Source organism: Centroberyx gerrardi, chromosome 15, assembly GCF_048128805.1.
Source record: "Centroberyx gerrardi isolate f3 chromosome 15, fCenGer3.hap1.cur.20231027, whole genome shotgun sequence".
In the NCBI taxonomy this organism is placed as follows: Eukaryota; Metazoa; Chordata; class Actinopteri; order Beryciformes; family Berycidae; genus Centroberyx; species Centroberyx gerrardi.
This window is the reverse complement of record NC_136011.1, coordinates 24,499,784-24,519,008: the sequence shown is the minus strand read 5'-3', so window position 1 is coordinate 24,519,008 and position 19,225 is coordinate 24,499,784. Positions and strand designations below refer to the sequence as shown.

The following is a 19,225-nucleotide window of genomic DNA, read 5'->3' as shown; positions in this document are numbered from 1 at the left end:
CCTTCAGTTTTACAACACAAATATCTTCCTATCCTGGGTAAAAACACAGTAGACCGCATCAGTAAACCAAGGTTCATAATCCTTTTCAGCTTGGGACCTAAGTGAATTTTTTTTTTTACTTAAACATACCAGCGCTCCTCCCATACGGAAACCCACTGGAAACAGGCCTGGTCCTCGTTCTCGGCCCCCGGCCCGGGAGTTTAACACGCGCTGCAGTCAACCATCACAAAAAGCAGCGCTGCGGCGAGGGCAGCATCAAACGTCCCGCTGACGCTCTGACAAACAAACCTGGGTTCAAAACAACCGCTGCGAGACCAAGAGCTGTTGCAGATGTAGCCACTGTAGAGGGCCGATGTCTTACTGCCTGTCCGCTGAATCACTGCCACACTTTGGACCCCTTCCCAAAGAGGAACTGTCTGGTAACTTGTCAGCTGAGAGACAGTTTTGGGTTACAATGCACTGATTTGGTTAGATTAGATTAGATACTTCTAATCTACTGTATAACATTGAAGAAAGAATTGTGTGCAGTCCAGTTACTTTGGTCTTTCCTTTTGTTTTGACAGCTCTATTTCTAAAGGATAAATGTCAGTTCAGACTATAAACTAATTTGGTTCAACTGTACAACATTGAAGAGAGAATAGGCCCTTTTCACATCGTCATGGTAACAGATTCCGCGTCGAGAAACAGGTGCATTACAACTTCCTTTTGCCGGCTCATGGCCTTCACTAAATCACTCCACAACCTGCCCAAAAATAAACTTGGTGAACTACTTGCTGTTTTCATTGACTCCTGAATCTAAACATGAGAAAGGCTACAAGTTCTTCACCTGAAGTTCCCTCTTCGATTATGAAGGTGAGTTTTTAGCTTCAGTTTCTCTTGGCAGTCATCGCCTCATTTGCATAACGTTATTACATTATGTAGCCTATCTAGTGCTAGGTTTGTCTTAAAAGTCCCAAAAAGAAAGTTGCCACAGGACGCTGTGATGCACCGGTTTCTCAACATGGAAGCTGTTACCATGACGACGTGAAAAAGGGCCCATTGTGTGCAGTACAGTTACTTTGGTCTTCCCTTTTGTTTGCATTTACCAATACACAGGATATGATGTTACTATCCCTTGTGCAATAATCCAAGGTGAGCATTCATATAGAGGCCCAACTCAGAGTTTAACTGAACGATATACTACCATGCAAATGACAGTTGTACTCTGTTTTTCTCTGTAGCTGTATTTCTAAAGGATATATGTCAGTTCAGACTAGACACTAATTTGTTTCTACTGTATAACATTGAACAATTAATTATCTGCTGCGCTGATTTAAGATAAATGCAAGATGAATGCGTAAGGGGGAACTTCAACAATGGCTGCCACTGTAGCTGCGTCTGTTGTTTTGCTCCCTTCCTGCCTCTGAATGCTAAATACTTTATAACATTGTGGAGAGGAGGATATCCCCTTTCCTCTTCCTCTCTTCTCCTCTGTTTGCCCATCTTGCTTTGTGTAGCAATCTAAACTGAGACTGTGAAGTCCTTGCTAAGATGGCATTTGGCGGACATTTTTACCCAAAGCAATTTACATTAAACATCAAAATCATCTGTTAATTTAACTCAGAGAGTGTAAAAACCAACACTATGCCAGTGTTTATGTAAGTCCAATTTAACACCAACAGCCGTCCCACAGTCATATCAGCTGTATGAGTGGACAAACAACACTCCAGTCAATGCTATACAAGACTAAGTTATAGATGCACAGATTGCATGTTATTCCTGTGTGATCCTGGATAGTTCAGTCTAGATCTGTGCATGTGAAAGACCCAATAGCCCCTTTCTATCCCCTTTTCCACTGTGCTGCTCCGGGCCAAAACAGGGCTTATCCAGGAGCTCAAGTCCCTCCACTTGGCGTCTCCAAAAAGTTATTACAACTTATTTCAACACTGATCTAAAAGTCTTAGACTGGTCTGAAAAGCTCCTGTTAGACCACGCTAACACTGTCTGTTGCACTAACACTAAATCCAGTTATCAAAATCTATTACGTTTATGCAACATGCTTTAAAAGCCATGAGCAGGAAAATCAAGATGATGTTGCCCCATTTAAGCGGTTAATTGCAATTAATGCGTAGCTGTGTAAAAGCAAACACACACACACACACACACACACACACACACACACAGGTGCAATACTGATACTCAACTTACTATCAGGTGACTTTAATGTGTCACTAAAAAGTCTACTGAGGTTCAGCTGATACTCATTTATCACTGATTAATGTTAGGGGTTGGAGTTAGGGTTAAAATGGGGTTAGGGTTAGAGTTACATTATCTGTAGAGATGCAGCAAATAGGCAAGTGGCACTTTGTTGAATATCTACTTTTTGTCACCTGATAGCTGAGTATTAACATTGGACTATCCAAATAAAGACTTCATCGTTAGTCTACATGTTTAAGGACATGTCAATTTGTGAGTCTGCCTTGACTAGACAAGCGTGTGGCTTCAAATGATCATGTTAATTACCTTCTCCTGATACATTTCTCAGGTGCGTGTGTGTGTGTGTGAGAGAGAGAGAGAGAGAGAGAGAGTGAGAGAGTGAGAGAGAGAGAGAGAGAGAGAGAGAGACATGATTGTGATGACATTTGCATGGCTGCTGTCTAGAGAAACAGAGATCAGTTATTAACCAACAAACCCTTGAAAGAAAGGAAACATCATAGCCTCTAAGAGTAAAAATCAATTTCTATCAGCAGCGCTCTGTCGCCACACTGTGGTTTAAAGCATGAATTACAGCTTCAGTAATTCTCATTCATGTTTAGTGTTTGGCTTATTTTGATAATAATAATAAAAAAAAAACCTAGCACTCCACCTAACTAATCAAGGACTTTGTGGTTGAAAAATCGGAATTAATTATTACTGACTCACATTTGTCTGTCTGGCCGCCTATCTGCCAGGCAGGCAGGCAGCCAAACAGCTTCCCAGCATCCTAACTGACCCCAACTCTTTTATTGATTCATTTGAGTTGATAGAGGACCTGTAAGACATGACAGGTTACCCCACTGTACTCATGCTTTTGGTTTTGTTGTCCTGTGCTTTTAAGAGTTAGTGATGTATGTGGATGAGTACTCATCCTCATAATGAGCAATGTAAAATCTACCACTTATTCTTTTGTAAATGTTTATGTTCTGTGTAAATTGAAAATCCTTCGTGAAAATAAGAGAAATTATCACTGTGGTTTGTTGCAGTAAGCATCAGTTATGGTGTTAGAGACAGATGGTTTGTCCCTGAATGCAGAAAAGGACTGATGAGGACAAAAAGAAATGTTTGACGTTATGTAACATTTTACTCCCACAGGGCTCAACTTGCCCCGTCCTAGGCTCAACGTATCCCTACTCTAAAATGTTGTAATTTTCATGGATGCCCAACAACCTCAAGTATACATAGCAGTTGTTTGAAATAAATACACATTTATTTTGCTGTAGTAAACAAAATGCAAAAAGTGGCTAATTTTACCCTTTTCTCCCCTAGGCTACTGTACAATAGTTCAGCTAGCATGCAGTAAAAGACGGGGAGTCAATTCATGAATTAACTGATCAATTCCAATTCAACTGAGGAATTGGGATTGAATTGGAATTTCAGGAAGTTTAATTTAATTCAATGAACTTCTGTGAAATTCCATGTTTTTTTGTTTTTTCTTACCACATATCACTTAGTGTTTATACTTAGTGTTATAGATTATCAATACTGAATATCATAAAATGTTAAAGGAACCTTTCAGGTGGTATTTGATGCCGAACATGTAATCATAATACATACATTATATGATTGCATGTATTTGATTTGCTTAACTGTCTTTTATTTGATTCATAATGTTTGATTTATAATGTTTAGCGAGTCAAGACAAACTCTCTTAGAAGTGGAATTTCATGTAATTTAATTCTGTTTCCTGTCATTCCAATTCAATTCACATTCTGTCTCCTTACAGCTGGGTGACTCCAACTCCAACTCTAGGAACTGAATGGAGTTTACCATGCATTCTCAGTTCAGTTCATGAATGGCCCCAAACCTGCTGCAGTAGCTATGTCTGTAGATCCAGAGATGAGACTGACATCTTACAAGGCTTCTGTCAGCTCACACTGCACCCGAACACAGTAAACAAAAAAAACCCTCTCTGTGTCTCAGGGGAAGAGGAAGGTGACAGATATGAGACAAGTCCAGTCAGATTCTGATCACCAGGAGAGTTTCACAGTGTGGAAAAGCTCCATCTGGTCACTGAGTGGTGTGGATCTGTCTTTACAGCGGTCTCTGATTAAAAAACAGCAGCAGTATCATTGCAGGTGCATTTGGCTTTTGTAAATAAGTAAAAAAGTAAAAGTTTGTCGAAAAAATCTATATTTTTTCTTAGAAAGCATGCCAAAAATGTTACATATTTTTCTACTTGCCAAGTTCAAGCAATGATAGCCTAATTGTAGATATTTGTTTGAAAAAGAGATAATTAACTTATTAATTTGTTAACTATGTTACCTAAGGTTAGACCGATATATTGGGTCGATACTGGCCTTATTTATAATATATAGGATATTGGCCAGCCAGTGTCGTCCACTGTCTGTAAAACCTGGGATGGAATTTTGTTTTATTTGTTCATTTTATTTATTCATTTAAATGTTCAATCATGTTTCTTGTGAATGAATTCTTCATTTAAATGCTTTATGTATCCCGGAGTTTCCCTTATTGATTCACTCTGCCTTAAAGAGCTGCTAACACTAAAAGAATTTCATCAGTCTGGGTTTCAGTGGAGAGTTTTAGTGTCCCATGATGGTCTAAATGCTGTTTCAGACGCTTTTCCACCGTGACAAGAATACAATTCTGGGTGAAACTTTGAATAGTTTTCGGTATCGGCCTTCAGAAAACAATATCGGTCAAACCCTAATGATATCTTTACTGGGTATAGTGTTGTTCAGGGTCCAATTTTTTCAAATACATTCAATAAAGACCCTTTTAACTAAACTTCTTGTATTTCCAAACATAATGAAGAACATTAGCCATAGTATACTTGAAAACACAATGATGAAAACTGAATAATGGGACATTTAAACAACATCTGTACATGGAATGAAATCCCTGACAAAAATGTCACATGAGAAAACCCAATATGAATTGGATGAATGCACATGTACATTTTGGACACATGTTAGTTTACACGTGACAATTCAATTCATTCAAAGTGTTTTTTTCCACTTGTTTTCACCTGCCATTATTTGTTTCATGTGTGAAAACTTAATTTCACATGCAAAGCGACACTTCACAGGTGAAAATGTAATTTTCATGTGGTAAATGGGAAGTTTCACATGTTCACATGTACCCAAAAAGCACATGTGCTTTGAATTCACATTTGGGTTTTCACAAACAAACAATATTGAATTGGTTGAATTCAGAGTGAATTGCAGTGCTGATGTTTTTGTATTCTGCTGCAGAGATTTTAGACTTCTTGTTTATCATACTAAGTATTATGCATGCCTTAAATTTTTTTATTCCTATTTCCTATTTCAGAGTGCGTTTGTGGTACTCAATGTGAGTTTTAAAGTGATCTTGCCATACTTTGTGTTGTTTGTATTTCCTGTATCACTATAATATTCCTTCAAGAGGGTATTTGTGATAGGCAATAGTGTTATGTAAAATGTAATATTCCTCTAATATTCCTATAGGGACTGATAGTGTCTGTGTTACCCAATAGTGAGTTTACATTGTACTTAATGGTATTTTTGAATCAACTATAATATTCAATTCAGTAAGTTTTCAATTCAATTTGGCTTTATTGGCATTACAAGAGTAAGTTATGCTTTGCCAAAGCAAACAGTGTGATCATCAGTCAATATTACTATAACTACATACAAAACAATCTTTTTAGAATATAGAGATAGGCTACATACTGTACATACATACATACATACAGTCTTTACATAGCAATCAATCAATGATATCTGTATAATATTCCCACGGATGTAGCTACAGTTTTGCTGTGATATTTATACTCCTATAGGAACTTGCGTCCCTTTCACATTCATCAGAGGATTACAGTACTGCAGTTCATTTTTGGTGAGGGATTTCCTGACTGGCTGGCTGACTGGCTTACCATCGGCATACTGCCTGCCCTGAATGATGCGCTTCTCTTCCCAACCATGACACACTTACTGGGCTGCAGAGCCACGGGACGAACCACGGGACAAGAGGAAAGGCTGGAGAGCAGAGGACGGAGAGGCAGTCGGCTGTAGAGACGAGATACGAGGATGCGGAGCGAGAGAAACAGAGAGGAGAGCCGCTGATATCTACTGTCGAGGAGAGGAATGATCATATAGAGAGGAAGAACAGACAGAAAGGTGGTGGTGATGATGATGATGATGATGAGGATGATGAGGATGGAGATGATGCTGGTGATGTTCTGGATGTGAGACGAGACGAGAGAGCGGAGGATGCTCGGACGTTCAGAGCGCGTCTCTCTGTTGATCGGCATGCGGGGATTTCACCGGGTATCACGGGTATCACCGAGAGTTTAACGGGGCGCTATTCTGAGGAGGTGGGCCAAGTCCCGAGAGAGAGACGAGAGAGCGAGAGAGAGAGAGAGAGAGAGAGAGAGAGAGAGAGAGAGAGAGAGAGAGGAGGGAGAGAGAGAGAGAGAGAGAGAGAGAGAGAGAGAGAGAGAGAGAGAGAGAGAGAGTCGGGGTGCGATACGGACGGTCAGGTCGGGTTCCTGCTGATCAAACGGGGATGCTGCTGCTGTTGTTGTTGCTGTTGTCGGTGATGTGAAACGGCAGAAGGACCGAAGGGACTCCTGCCATCGCATGGGGACACATTTCTACATTTTTGCGGGTAAGTATAACCAATCGCTCTCGCTCTCGCTCTCTCTCTCTCTCTCTCTCTCTCTCTCTCTCTCTCTCTCTCTCTCTCTCTCGCTCTCTCTCTCCAGTAGGCCTAGAAGGAATTTTAGGAGGATACTGTACAAAAACTTTAAAATAGCCATTGATGCAATAGGAGATAAAAACACCATAAAATATGATAGGTCACTATAATTCTCTATAGGAATATTATAGGAACATTATGGTACCATACTATAAAGTATGATAAGGTCACTATAAACTCACTATTTAGTACCACAGAGACACTATAGGTTATACTATACACTATATCATTATAGGAATATAAAAGTGATTTTTGATAGCTCTCTCTCTCTCTCTCTCTCTCTCTCTCTCTCTCTCTCTCTCTCTCTCTCAGGCTTTCCTCCCACACTTTTAGCTCTCTTATATCAGTCTGCTGTATTTGAGCCATCAGAGTGAAAAGAGCCTTACAGTATAATACAGTACAGTCCAATAAAATGTGAGATGGAGGGCAAGGGGCTGCAAAAGTTTACATATAGGTTATTTTACCCCCATATCACCATGCATGTGTGTTTAGAGTTAGGGTTAGTTTATTTGCATGTACAAATGGCAAAAACTGATAGAAGAGGAAATTCAAATTGTGCAGAAAGTACAAAGGCCGAGAGAAAAAAGGAGTAAACAAACAAGCAGACAAACAGAGACACTGGGCAACAGAAACTAAATGATACCAAAAAAAACAACAAAATGCACAAATAACAAGTAAAGGAAATCAATTAAAATAGCAGAGATTGAGGGAAAGTGTGTGTGTGTGTGTGTGTGTGTGTGCGTGCGTGTGTGTGTGTGTGTGTCTGTTGAGAAACAACACAGCATTCATTAAACATGCAATGCTTTTAACACGTGCTGTACCACATTTTTAACATGTCTAATGGGCATTTAGCTATAGGAACCGTACATCCTGTGGCCTTGCCAAGCTGAATCAAAACTTCTGCAGCCAATCATGGTGGAAGCTTTTAATAAAAGAGTCCATACATTTCTACTGGAAAATCTGCTGTGTACAAGACTTAAGCTGATCACTATGACTGCCTCTCAAGATCAGGCCAAATCCACGCTACACAGCAACATTTCCAGCATTAATAAGTGCTGATTTTTCAGTGACAATTATTGACATAAAACACTCTCTGGATGCTTTTATTAGTTTTAAAGTGGCTGCATACATTCTTAATATGAGTGGCCCCAATGGAAATCTGTACCATGCTCTACCTGTTCAGCTACAAAGGTCAACGCTACAAAAAGCAATCTGGGGACTTCAGTCTGACTCTTATAGATCTACACAATATTTTTGACTTTTAAAAATCCTTCAAATTGTGATTGGCTTCTGGACAAGTTTTGTGTGACATACAGTTGTAGCTATATGTAGTTATTCTTAAATAGACCATTTGTCCATAGTTTAGTATATGTAGTAAGGTAATTACCTTGGTAAGCAGCAGTGTAATTCGCTCACACACGCTCACACACCTGCGAAACACTGATGTGTAACTGTCATATCGCTGCTGCTGTGTGAAAACCTTGTATCTCAAAAATGTCAACTTTTCAGCAGCCGACCCCCAGTTCAACCAAAAGAATGATTTTCCTTTTTCAGGTTGTTTCATTTGATTCATTATAACAGGAGGCCTAGAGGCTGAAAACTATTTAGTATTTCACATGAAAATGTGAAATGATAATACATTTGTATAATAGAAATGTTTTTTCCTCATCACACAAATCATCTCACGACCCCCTTCAAAATTATCCTGCGAACCCCTGGGGGGTCCCGACCCCCAGGTTGAGAACCACTGCCATAGGGAACCATGTGATCCTTCAATTGAAGTTTAAACATGAAAATGTAAGAGTGTAATTATGAGGTTTTTGCATGACAGCAGTGACATTTCACCGGTCAGAGTGCAGAGCGGCTAGTTTGCTGTAGCGATGGACGCTCGGTGTCACGAGGATCGAACCCCTGACCTTCTAGTTGTGGGATCGGCCGTGTGAACCGGCTGTCAGGGGAACTGAACCTGCGGCCTTCTGGTGACGGGACGGACTCCCTCGCCGCTCGGCCGCCCCGCCCCGCCCCGCTACAAATATGAGTCTGTGTGAGATCGCTGCTGTTGCCAGGACTGACAGGTTGAATGGATGACAGGGCCGTGTGGGCCAAATAGACTGTCAGAGAGAGCTGGGAGGAGATGGATGAGAGGAGGGAGAGAGGGACGGAGAGAGTAGAGAGAGAGAGAGAGAGTCAGAGAGAGAGTCAGAGGGAGAGAGGGCGAGAAACAGAGAGAAAGATGAAGAAATGACTGTTGTGGCTACAGGCTATACCTGATTCACTCACTTTCTCTTTCTCTACCTGGCCTTGTTTCTCTCTCTCTCTCTCTCTCTCTCTCTCTCTCTCTCTTTCTCTCTCTCTCTCTCTCTCTCTCAATTTCAATTTCAATTTCAACTTGCTTTATTGGCATGACAAGTACATTCCTCTGTTGCCGAGCAAATGGATGAAAAAGATCATCAGTAAAAAAACATTAAATAGATTTCAGGGAAAACAAAACAAAACAAAAAAACAACAAGCAAAACATAGAAACAAAAAGAGCAAAACACCTAAAGTGAGCATAAGATTATCAAGTACCCAGTGAGTCATTTGTCCAACTGTAGATAAGTTGTACAGATAGTAAATACAAACAACCCATATTGCATACTATTTGAACATATACATTATATATATTAAACCATTTAACCACTCTCCTTCTGTCTCTGTCTCTCGTTTTCTCTCCATCATTGCCAGTTTTTGTCTAATCTGTACAGTATTAAACTGTAGAGTGAGGCAACTTGTTTCTTATTCAATATTCACTTTCTATATTTACTTCCTGTTTCTGTCTGTCTATCTGTCTGTCATCTATAGTGCTGAAACCATTAGTCCATTAATCGGTTAGTCGATCGACAGAAAATTAAAAGATTAGAATTTTGATTATCGATTAATCGTTTTAGTCATTTCTCAAGTAAAAACATTTGCTGGTCACAGCTTCACAAATGCTAAGATTTGCTTGGTTTGCTTCATATCATTATAGAAATTATAAAATTAATACTTGGGGTTTGTTTTGGCAGCTGGTCAGACTAAGTAAGCAATTTTAAGAATCACTTTGGGCTCCGGTAACTTGTGATGGCCATTTATCATTATTTTTTTTTACATTTTATAGACTAAATGATTAATCGATTAATCGAAAAAATAATCAATAGATTAATCGATGATGAAAATAATCGTTAGTTGCAGCCCTATGTCATCAATGTCATGCTTTGTCTAAACACACTGCACACTTTCCATAAAGCTCTGGACAGTCTCATTTCCAGAAACAAATTCCAACAATTGCATGTGCAAATTATAGTATAATACATATTTTCCTTGTTCTGCCTGTCCAGTTAGGATTTTTTAGAAGCCTTTCATCTCTAACCAAACTCTCTGAGGACATTCAAAAAGGGTTTTTGTTTATGAGAAATTGGCAGCAGCCTCCTGTTGGCATGTATAAGCACTGCTGGTGCGAGTCAGTAGAGAAATGACACCGTTTCCATCCGAGCTGCACTGAAGTCTGCAGAACTGAGAGTCCTTACTAACACTTCTGTTACTATTCCTGCTGTTGCTGCATTTCATGGAAGCAAGTGGAAGAGCATGCATTTGATTTTAAGAGAAATGGTTTCGTTCTACATTGACTTGCACTATATTAACATCTCTATCAGTGCTGCATGTTTCTGTCACATGCTTTAATTGCCTTTAGTGGTGTTTTTGTAGTTGCTGGTGTTATTTGTTATGTTGTTTCCTATCTCCAAGTCCTTATGTGTGTCCGTCCAGCTCATCCTGTCCTGTTTTAATGTCCCTTTTATTGTTAGTTTTTATTGTTTTCTGTTGCCTTCTGCAAACTGCCTGCCTTCTCATCTTGTCTCCCTTTTGCTCTCCTTTTTTTTGTATCCTCTCCATCAATTTTCCATCATGAGGCTACTTGACCCCACTTGAATTAACCTTTCTATTATGTAATGATCTTCTTCCCCTTCTACTCTTGATGATAATAATAATGCTACTTATTCCTACTGAAGGCTTAGCTGATAAAGCCTGTGATATACAGTTGGTTTGACTACTGTTGACAAAATGTACTTATTGTAAGTCGCTTTGGACAAAAACGACAGCTGAATGACAAAATGTAATGTAATAATGTAATGAGGTCTTTGCCTCTTGCCAGGCTGTCACTGTAAAATGAGAATTTGTTCTTAACTGACTTTCCTGCATAAATAAAGGTTAGATTAAAAAAAAAAAAAAAAAGTAGTGTTGCTAATAGAAGGCTATTTTCAATTTCTCAGACTGAAAAACAGTGGTGTGAAATGTTTTTGAATGTCCTAAGAGGGGAGTTTGTTAGTGAGCAGTAGGACAGAATAATAAAAGTGGCAACATTCTAATTAAAAAACAATAATAACAACGGATTAAAAGAATTCTCTCTCTCTCTCTCTCTCTCTTTCTCTCTCTCTCTCTCTCTCTCTCTCTCTCTCTCTCTCTCTGTCTCTCCCTCTGTTGCTCGCTCATTCTAGCTGCTCCATTGTTTGCTACATTTCTCCCTGGATCTTGGAGTGCGGCTGGAGTTGACACAAACTGTGAGTTCTGCTCACACACACACACACACACACACACACACACACGCATATGCACGTGTGTAGGTGTGTGTGCGTGTGTGTGTGTGTGTGTGAGTTCAATCTAGCTGCCAGAGTGCGTTGTCTGTAATATCTGTCTGTGTGAGCAAGGACAGTTATGTAACAACAAAGCAGAATGTATCACAGACACACACACACACACACACACACACACACACACACGTGCAAATGTTAAGGATAGGATGAGGGTTGGGTGAATGGTCAGTGGAAGGTCTTCACAACTATAATGATTCCACACCCAGTTGCTCCCAGTGACACCAGCAGCACCAGTCTGAATGGCTGCAGTGTTAAACTGCTGCTGCTCTCAGTTCAGTTCCGTCCTCCTTCCTTCACTTCATATTGCCAAGAGATCTTTATCTTTTACGAGACTTGAGAAAATTATCCATCTTTTCGTCTTGTTTGGCAATTTATGCCCCCCAAAAATGATGATTTTATTGTATTTTATATTAAATCTCATTACTTTTACTTCCTGGAAAACCCTATTTACAAACAAACACCTTTATAATTACATGCGAGTTTGGAACAAATTGTGGAATTTCACTTTAGTGTGTCGGATTGGGTTCGGTGCTGCTGGTCTGTGCATCACTGAGGAGCCGATGTCAGGTTTTTGTGGTTTTTGTCCTTTGCCTGGCAGGTGAAGTCGGTCTCACACAGCGATGTGTTAGTGAGCGCCCCGCCTGCCAGATCAGCTGCTGTGACAGAGAACACAACGTGATGCCAATCCATTTAGATCAATATCTATACATTGACCAACTTTTTATTTCGTGGCGGCCGTGCTGATATTGCGTGCGTGTATGTTGGGGAAAACTGTGTTCTGACATCACTCAGAGCCAGTGAAAATAGGGGAGCCAATCAGATTTCAGGAGGGGCCATTGCCAGTCTGTGCCACTCCATTGGCTCCGCCCCTTGTGACATCAGATGGGAGATATCGGTTTTCAGTACTATTCGACAAGATCGGATGCAGCTGGACGAGTTTGCAGCGTTCAGATTTTTATTTCCCATTCATTTGAATGAGGCCGTGAAAATAGCCTGATTATTTTTTTACCCATAATAAATTCAATCAATCAATCAGTGATGACGATGATGATTATGGTTCTTCTTCCACTTATCATTATTATTACTATAGCATTACAGTACAGTAGTAGTAGTATTTGCGTGTTTGTGTGTGTGTGTGTGTGTGTGTTTATGTTTGTGTATGTGTGTGTGTGTGTGTGTGTGTGTGTGTGTGTGTGTGTGTGTGTGTGGTTCAGGTATTGATTGGAACATTCGGACCCGGTGGCCATGTTCCAGGAAGAGCCATGAACACACACATACACAGGGTGGCGTGGGCGGCCACTTGACTGCATGAGAGACACACACACACACACACACACACACACACACACACACACACACACACACACACACAATGCCTGGGGCTTTATAAACAGCTGGGCTAGGAGGTTGTGACTCGCACATCACTCTCTCCTCTCTTCTCATCCTCTCTCTCCCACTCTCTCTCTCTCTCTCTCTCTCCCTCTCTCTCTCTCTCCCTCTCTCTCTCTCCCACTCTCTCTCTCTCTCACTCTCGCTTTCTCTCTCCTCTTTCTTGCTAAAACAACAACGCAGCGTGTCTTACTCTCTGCATCTCTTTCTTTCATTCTCTATCTACCTCCCTGCTGTTGTCTTTCCCTCTGTTTTCTGTTTGTCCATTTTCTCTCACTAATCTGCTAACCTCTCTCTCTCTCTCTCTCTCTCTCTCTCTCTGTCTCTCTCTCTCTTTCTCTGTCAGTGTATTTAGCAGCGGTGTGTGGTAGCGACCAGTTGAAGTTGGCTTCCTGCCTGTTGAGATGTACCAATAGGAAACACTGTGGACAGGGGTTCATGCTGATGAAATTGATCTGCTCAGGTAAGGAACAAGAGTCTTTTCTCTTCCCTCTTTCTTGCTTGTTTTTTGTTTCTTTTTTGCTTCCTTTGCTTTCTCTCTCTATCTTTATTTCTCTTTACTTTTTAATTGTATTTTGCTCTGGAAGGTTTGAAAAGGGAGTAAATATTTGTTGGAAAACAGATAGGAGGCTGGAATCCTTCTTATAGCCTCTAATGTTAAAGATTGTGGGGTTTGGTGGATAAAAAAAAAAAGGATCGAAGCACTCCAAAAACCTGTGAAAAAGCCTTTATTCTATTCGAGTGTATTTGATATGAGTCATTTGTGAGTTAGAAATTGCACTTTTTAGGCACCATGGCCTTCATGAAGGTTGAAGGTCTTTCTTTCTGTCTTTCTTTCTTTCTTTCTTTCTTTCTTTCTTTCTTTCTTTCTTTCTTTCTTTCTTTCTCTGGTTATTGATGATATGGTTTGTCAGATGAAATCCTTGCATTTTCAAAATGCTAGAACACAAAAAATTATTATTTTCGCCTTTTTAGTGCCCACCTTTTTCCTTCCTCTCTCTCTCTCTCTGCCAGCTGTTCTTCACATCACAGCGGTTTCAGACAGTCATCTGCCTGAACAAGTAGAGTAATTGTAATCTCATAAAATGTCCTGTTGCTTTTAGCCTCTGAAATCCCCTCAATTAAGCTTCTGTCCTGTTTCTCTCTCCCAGCTCTCGTTGTTGAATTACCGAGGTCTTAGACAGTCATCTGTCCAAACAACTGGTGCAGATATTAGAATAAATATGAAACAGTCTCTGCTGTTGGATGAAATCCCATTTATTTAATGCCCATTTATTTGCAAATACAGAATGGGTTCATGGGTTTTTTGAATGGGTTCATGCATGATGACACTTACTCAGCATATAAACAACCATGTAAACTTTTAATTTGTATAAGAAAATGGGAAAAATTGGACATGGGTGGATGCAGGCAGCAGCAGTGTGTTGCAGCAGAGGGTATCCAGTGGTTGAGGGGTTTTTTGTGCTCAAGTTCAGGCTGCATTAAGCCAAACTCAACGTGGGTTTGTGAGCGAAGGCATTTAGATGTGCATAAACTTAATTATCTCACTGCTCAAGTGGGGATCGGGCCTGTAATGTTACCTGAAAGAGATACCAGAGATAATGGAGTGGTTCAGTCCGCCTCCTCTGCAGCCACATGTTCCCCCGCTGGTCTCAGATCAAATCAGGAGCTTTCTTCTCTGCTCTGTCTCCATCTCTGCTGAATAGATGCAAAAATGACGTCTTCGTTAAAGAAAAAATCTTTAGTTTCTACCCTGCCTGGAAATTGCATTTACGTATTCAACCATGGTAGCAACAATGATATGAACATGTTTTTAGGCTCACTTATATCTTCAGGACATAAATTCATACTAGGGTCAGGCTGATATATCGGCAAATCAATATATCGGGTCAATATTGGTCTTTTATTAAATATCATCCAGGCCACTGCCAATATGACTACAGCTACATAAAATCAGTATAAAACCTGCAATTAAATGGTATTTTCTATGCATATTTTATTTATTTATTTAATTGTTCAATATTGTTTTGTAGATTAATTCTTCAGGTGGGTGGGTGTATGGGTCACACTGCTAACCCTTAAAGAATTTTGTTAGTCTGGATTTCAGTGGAGAGTTTTAGTTTCAAAGGCTTTTCTATCCTGATAAAAAGAAAATTCTTGGGGAAACACACTGAATACTCTGCATATATTATACTCATGCATATTGATCGAACCTTTATTCATAGTAAAGATAATAGTGTATTACAACCTGTATGAAGTCAGGGTCTTAAGGGATAAAATCATATATAGAAGCTCTTTTGAATATATTACATTATTGAATTTTGTTTACAGTGGTGGTTGTTTGACTTCTGATGAGCACCAATGATGGAGGTCATAGTTTAAATTTTTCTTATTTGCCATTACATCACTGGTTTTTAAGCTCTAAAATGTTTAAGCACCAATCTGGGCTTTATTTGAACTTGTGAACTCAGTATTTTGATGTACTGTAGATTCTTGAATTGTCTTAGATATGAAAAAAAGATATTTTCCAACTTACATAACGCATTATAACTCAATATCCAGGTCTGTTTTACTGCAGCGGTGACAAACATTACTCATGTAAACAAAACACCTTCAACCCTTCCTTGACGAGGCCAGTCAAATAATTAGAAAATGACCGAAAATCATATTCTATGGTGTTATGGTTTTTATTTTTTTGCCATTGCTGCCATATTTAGTTTTTAACTGGATTGCGGATCGAGTTTTAAAACAACAGAGAACAAGGTAGACGTATTTATAGAAGCATCCCATCTCAATAAATGATGAATTGCTGTCTTATGCAACGACTCCTGACCACACTGGATACAGACTCATCTGTCTCGCCAGGATGCAGGGAAGGAAGGAGGGAAGGAAGGAAGGAAGAAAGGAAGGAAGGAATGGATAGATAAATAGATGGATGGACAGATATTAAATGGATGGATGGATAGGTTGATCGATAGACAGATGGATGGCTTTTATAAAAGTGTTTTTTCCTGTCGCTGTTGTTGTCTAGCATACTTCCTTCCTCTCCTCCTCTCTCTCTGACCCTCTGTCCTCCTGTCACCCCTTTTTATCCCTCTCCTCTCTCTCTCTCTCTCTTTTTATTTCTCTCCATCTCCCACCTTTTCTGTCTCACCCATTCTCTCGCCCGCTTTCTCTCTCTGATCTATTATTCACATCCCTCTCTCTTTCTTTCTTTCTCTTTCTCTCTCTCTCTCTCTGTCTGTCTCACTCTTCACACCTGAAATCCCTCCATCCACCCCAGGGCATTCAGACCTCTAACAGCCGTCCTCAAATCCCTCGTTCCCCTCGTAGGAAAAGAAATAGAATGATGAATAAAAGAACAGAGCGAGGAGACAGATATAAAGGTTGGGAAATATCTAGATATTTCCACATGCAACATATTATTACACAGCCTTGACTTGGACAGGTCGCCAAAATTGTTCCCCGCAGTGCGACCATGTGATTGTTTTCGGGATAAGCTGCTAAACCCCATTTGAAAAATATGTATTAACACAAAGAAGGATAGCTGTGATTATGTGTGTGTTTACAGAATGCAGATACGGCTTTTATCTGGAAATATTAAAGGAAAAATCCATCTCATTGTTGTAATTTTCTTTTTTTTTTGGTGTAGCCACTTTCCTTCAACCGCCCTCATCTACTTCTACTTCAGTTAGTGATTTCCTACATTTCCCAGAATGCCTTTCAACAACCCCCACAGAACAGGCTTGAACTTGTTGCATTCAGCTGTGGGTTAAATGTGTAGGAGGGAGTGATAATAATAGTGGAGCGTGAGTTTTTCCAGTTGAGAAAAACTGAAAACGCAACATGTCTTGTAGCTGCATTGCATTCTGGTCTATTGAAGAAATTGGTCTCTCTGCCTCTTCTACAGTGGATTTCTCCCTGTACTGTATGATTGTGGACCAAACTGTTGAGTCTAAATGTTTTACTGTAGATAGTTATCTCGAGCCACCTTTGGGTGCTGTGTCTCTCCTTGGAAGAGGCTGATATGTGCCACATGGCAGCTGTTGATGCCTGGAGGTTTCTGCTGAGAAGGGCATGCAGACCTTAACTGCCAGTGTAAACACTCACATCTGTCTTCATATTTGGAAGTGAGGCAAAGTCAATCAGTGAATATATTTACTGAATGAGCATTTGACTTAGAGAGGCAATATTTTAAGTCTTTAAGTGTACATTTTGTTCTGTATTGAAACAGCATTTAGACCACAACTAGTTTTGTGCATATTAGAATTATACTGGTTGAATAAATCCTCCCAATAGGCAACAAGCAACATGTGAAGAGACTCCCGCACACTGTGTATACTTGCAATTTAAAACATTTTATTGAAGAATTACAGCATTTCATTAGGATTTGCCTTGCGATTTAAAACCAAAGGTCTCAGAACTTAAAGTTGTAATTCTTAAATAAAATGTTTTAAATTGCAAGTATAGACAGTGTGCTGGAGTCTCTTTGCATGTTCTGTAGGTTTATTTTGCTCCGATGTCACTTTCCTGCAGGTTGTCTGGTGCTTTTAGAAGACATGGCTGTAGTCTGAGTTTGGGATCACAGGGTCGCTGGTTTGAATCCCTGCTGGGAAACTGTGTGGGAGAGAGGGGAATGAGAAATGTTTTCCTGTTTCTGTTTCTGTTTCCGACCCTCATCCGCTCCACTGGCTGAGAGCGGAGGACTGTAAAGCTCCCAGCTAGTCTGTGACTGAATGACTATGAAGCAGGGTGCTAATAATGATAATAACTTTATTTATAGAGCACTTTACAAAACAAGGTCACAAAGTGTTTTACGAGAGAAGATAAAATGTGTACAGCGAACAATGAAAACAAAATAAAATGTTTAACGCATCAGAGGCATAAGACAGTCATCATAAAAACAATTTAATTAATCAAAAGCAATCCTAATAAAGTGAGCTTTTAAAAATGTTTTTAAAAGAGGGCACAGCTGCGGCAAGCCTGATATCGGTGCTTAGTGAATCTTTCCTCGGTAAATCAACATTAAAAAAGAGGCACAGAGGCTGGATATGAACAGGAAAGTAGTACATATGTATAAGTATAATTATAAGTAGAAGTGTATAAAGTTGAAACTCAAACTGTCAATCTGTTGCTAAAACTCCACTGGAAAGCTTAGTGCTGAAAAAAAGTAACAAACCATATTAAATCATGCAAATCTGAGCACCTGATGTCTCAATGCTCAATTATAACAATAATAATAATAATAATAATAATAATAATAATAATGATCTTTAGTTATTTTATAATAATCTCTATTTATATAGCACTTTTCTGAAACACAGTTGACAAAGTGCTTCACAGTATGTAAAATGACAGGATAATAAAACAACACCACAAAACAAATAGTAGATAAAATCATGACACAATAATAAATAAAAGATAAAACAAAACACAGTAAAATAAACATTAAATTTGATTAAAGAGGAATTTATTACAAAAGAAAAGCAAGTTTTGAGCTGTGATTTAAAAGTTTGAATTTGCGATCATGACCTTAAATAATACAAATATGACACAAAGAGTCATAAAAAGTAACAATTGGATTAAAATGTTGAAACAAAGTATTTGTGTCATCACTGGATAGGGGGCATCTGAACAGAAAGATAACGTTAACAGAGGGGACCTGTGTGTGTGTGTGTGTGTGTGTGTGTGTGTGTGTGTGTGTGTGTGTGTGTGTGTGTGTGTGTGTGCGCGCACCACCACTCATAGCACTGTAAAAGATAAAGGCTAAAAACACAATCTACATATTGGAGCACTGCCTCGCTCGTGCGTCAGATGAGGCAGATCTGAAATGGGATCTTCCTCTGTTCCCCCTCGCTGCACACATCATCTCTCCATCTATCAGCGCCGCCTCGCGCCGCTCCGCCTCGCCCGCCGCTCCGCCTCGCCCGCCGCCGCCGCCGCCGAGCCATCAATCACCACATTCCCATGCTTTATGGAAATGGGAGGAAAAACTGCATTTAACGGCATTCCGGCATCTATCTCACCCTCCTATCTCCGTCCGTCCGTCCATCCATCCATCTGTCGAGCCGTCCGTCCATCCACCCTTCTATCCATCCGTCCGTCCGTCTCTGCTCTGGTCCAATCTAGTCACAGTGTAAGGTCGTTTATTTAAATCTATTTAAATGGATATGAGGCGTGTGCATATGCGGGGAGATTTCACGGACCGGCAGGTCAGCAAATATCAAGGCTGTTCC

At 39.9% G+C, this 19,225-nt stretch overlaps 1 protein-coding gene across 1 annotated transcript in view; it reads left to right on the top strand.

Moving 5' to 3' along the window:
• Positions 1-8,084: 8,084 nt before the first annotated feature.
• bean1 (brain expressed, associated with NEDD4, 1) overlaps positions 8,085-19,225 on the top strand; it is a 41,504-nt gene continuing 30,363 nt past the window's right edge. The window contains exons 1-2 of the mRNA XM_071911721.2: positions 8,085-8,124; positions 13,336-13,452. Of these exons, the coding sequence (XP_071767822.2) occupies positions 8,085-8,124; positions 13,336-13,452 (157 nt within the window). The remainder of the gene's footprint in view (positions 8,125-13,335; positions 13,453-19,225) is intronic.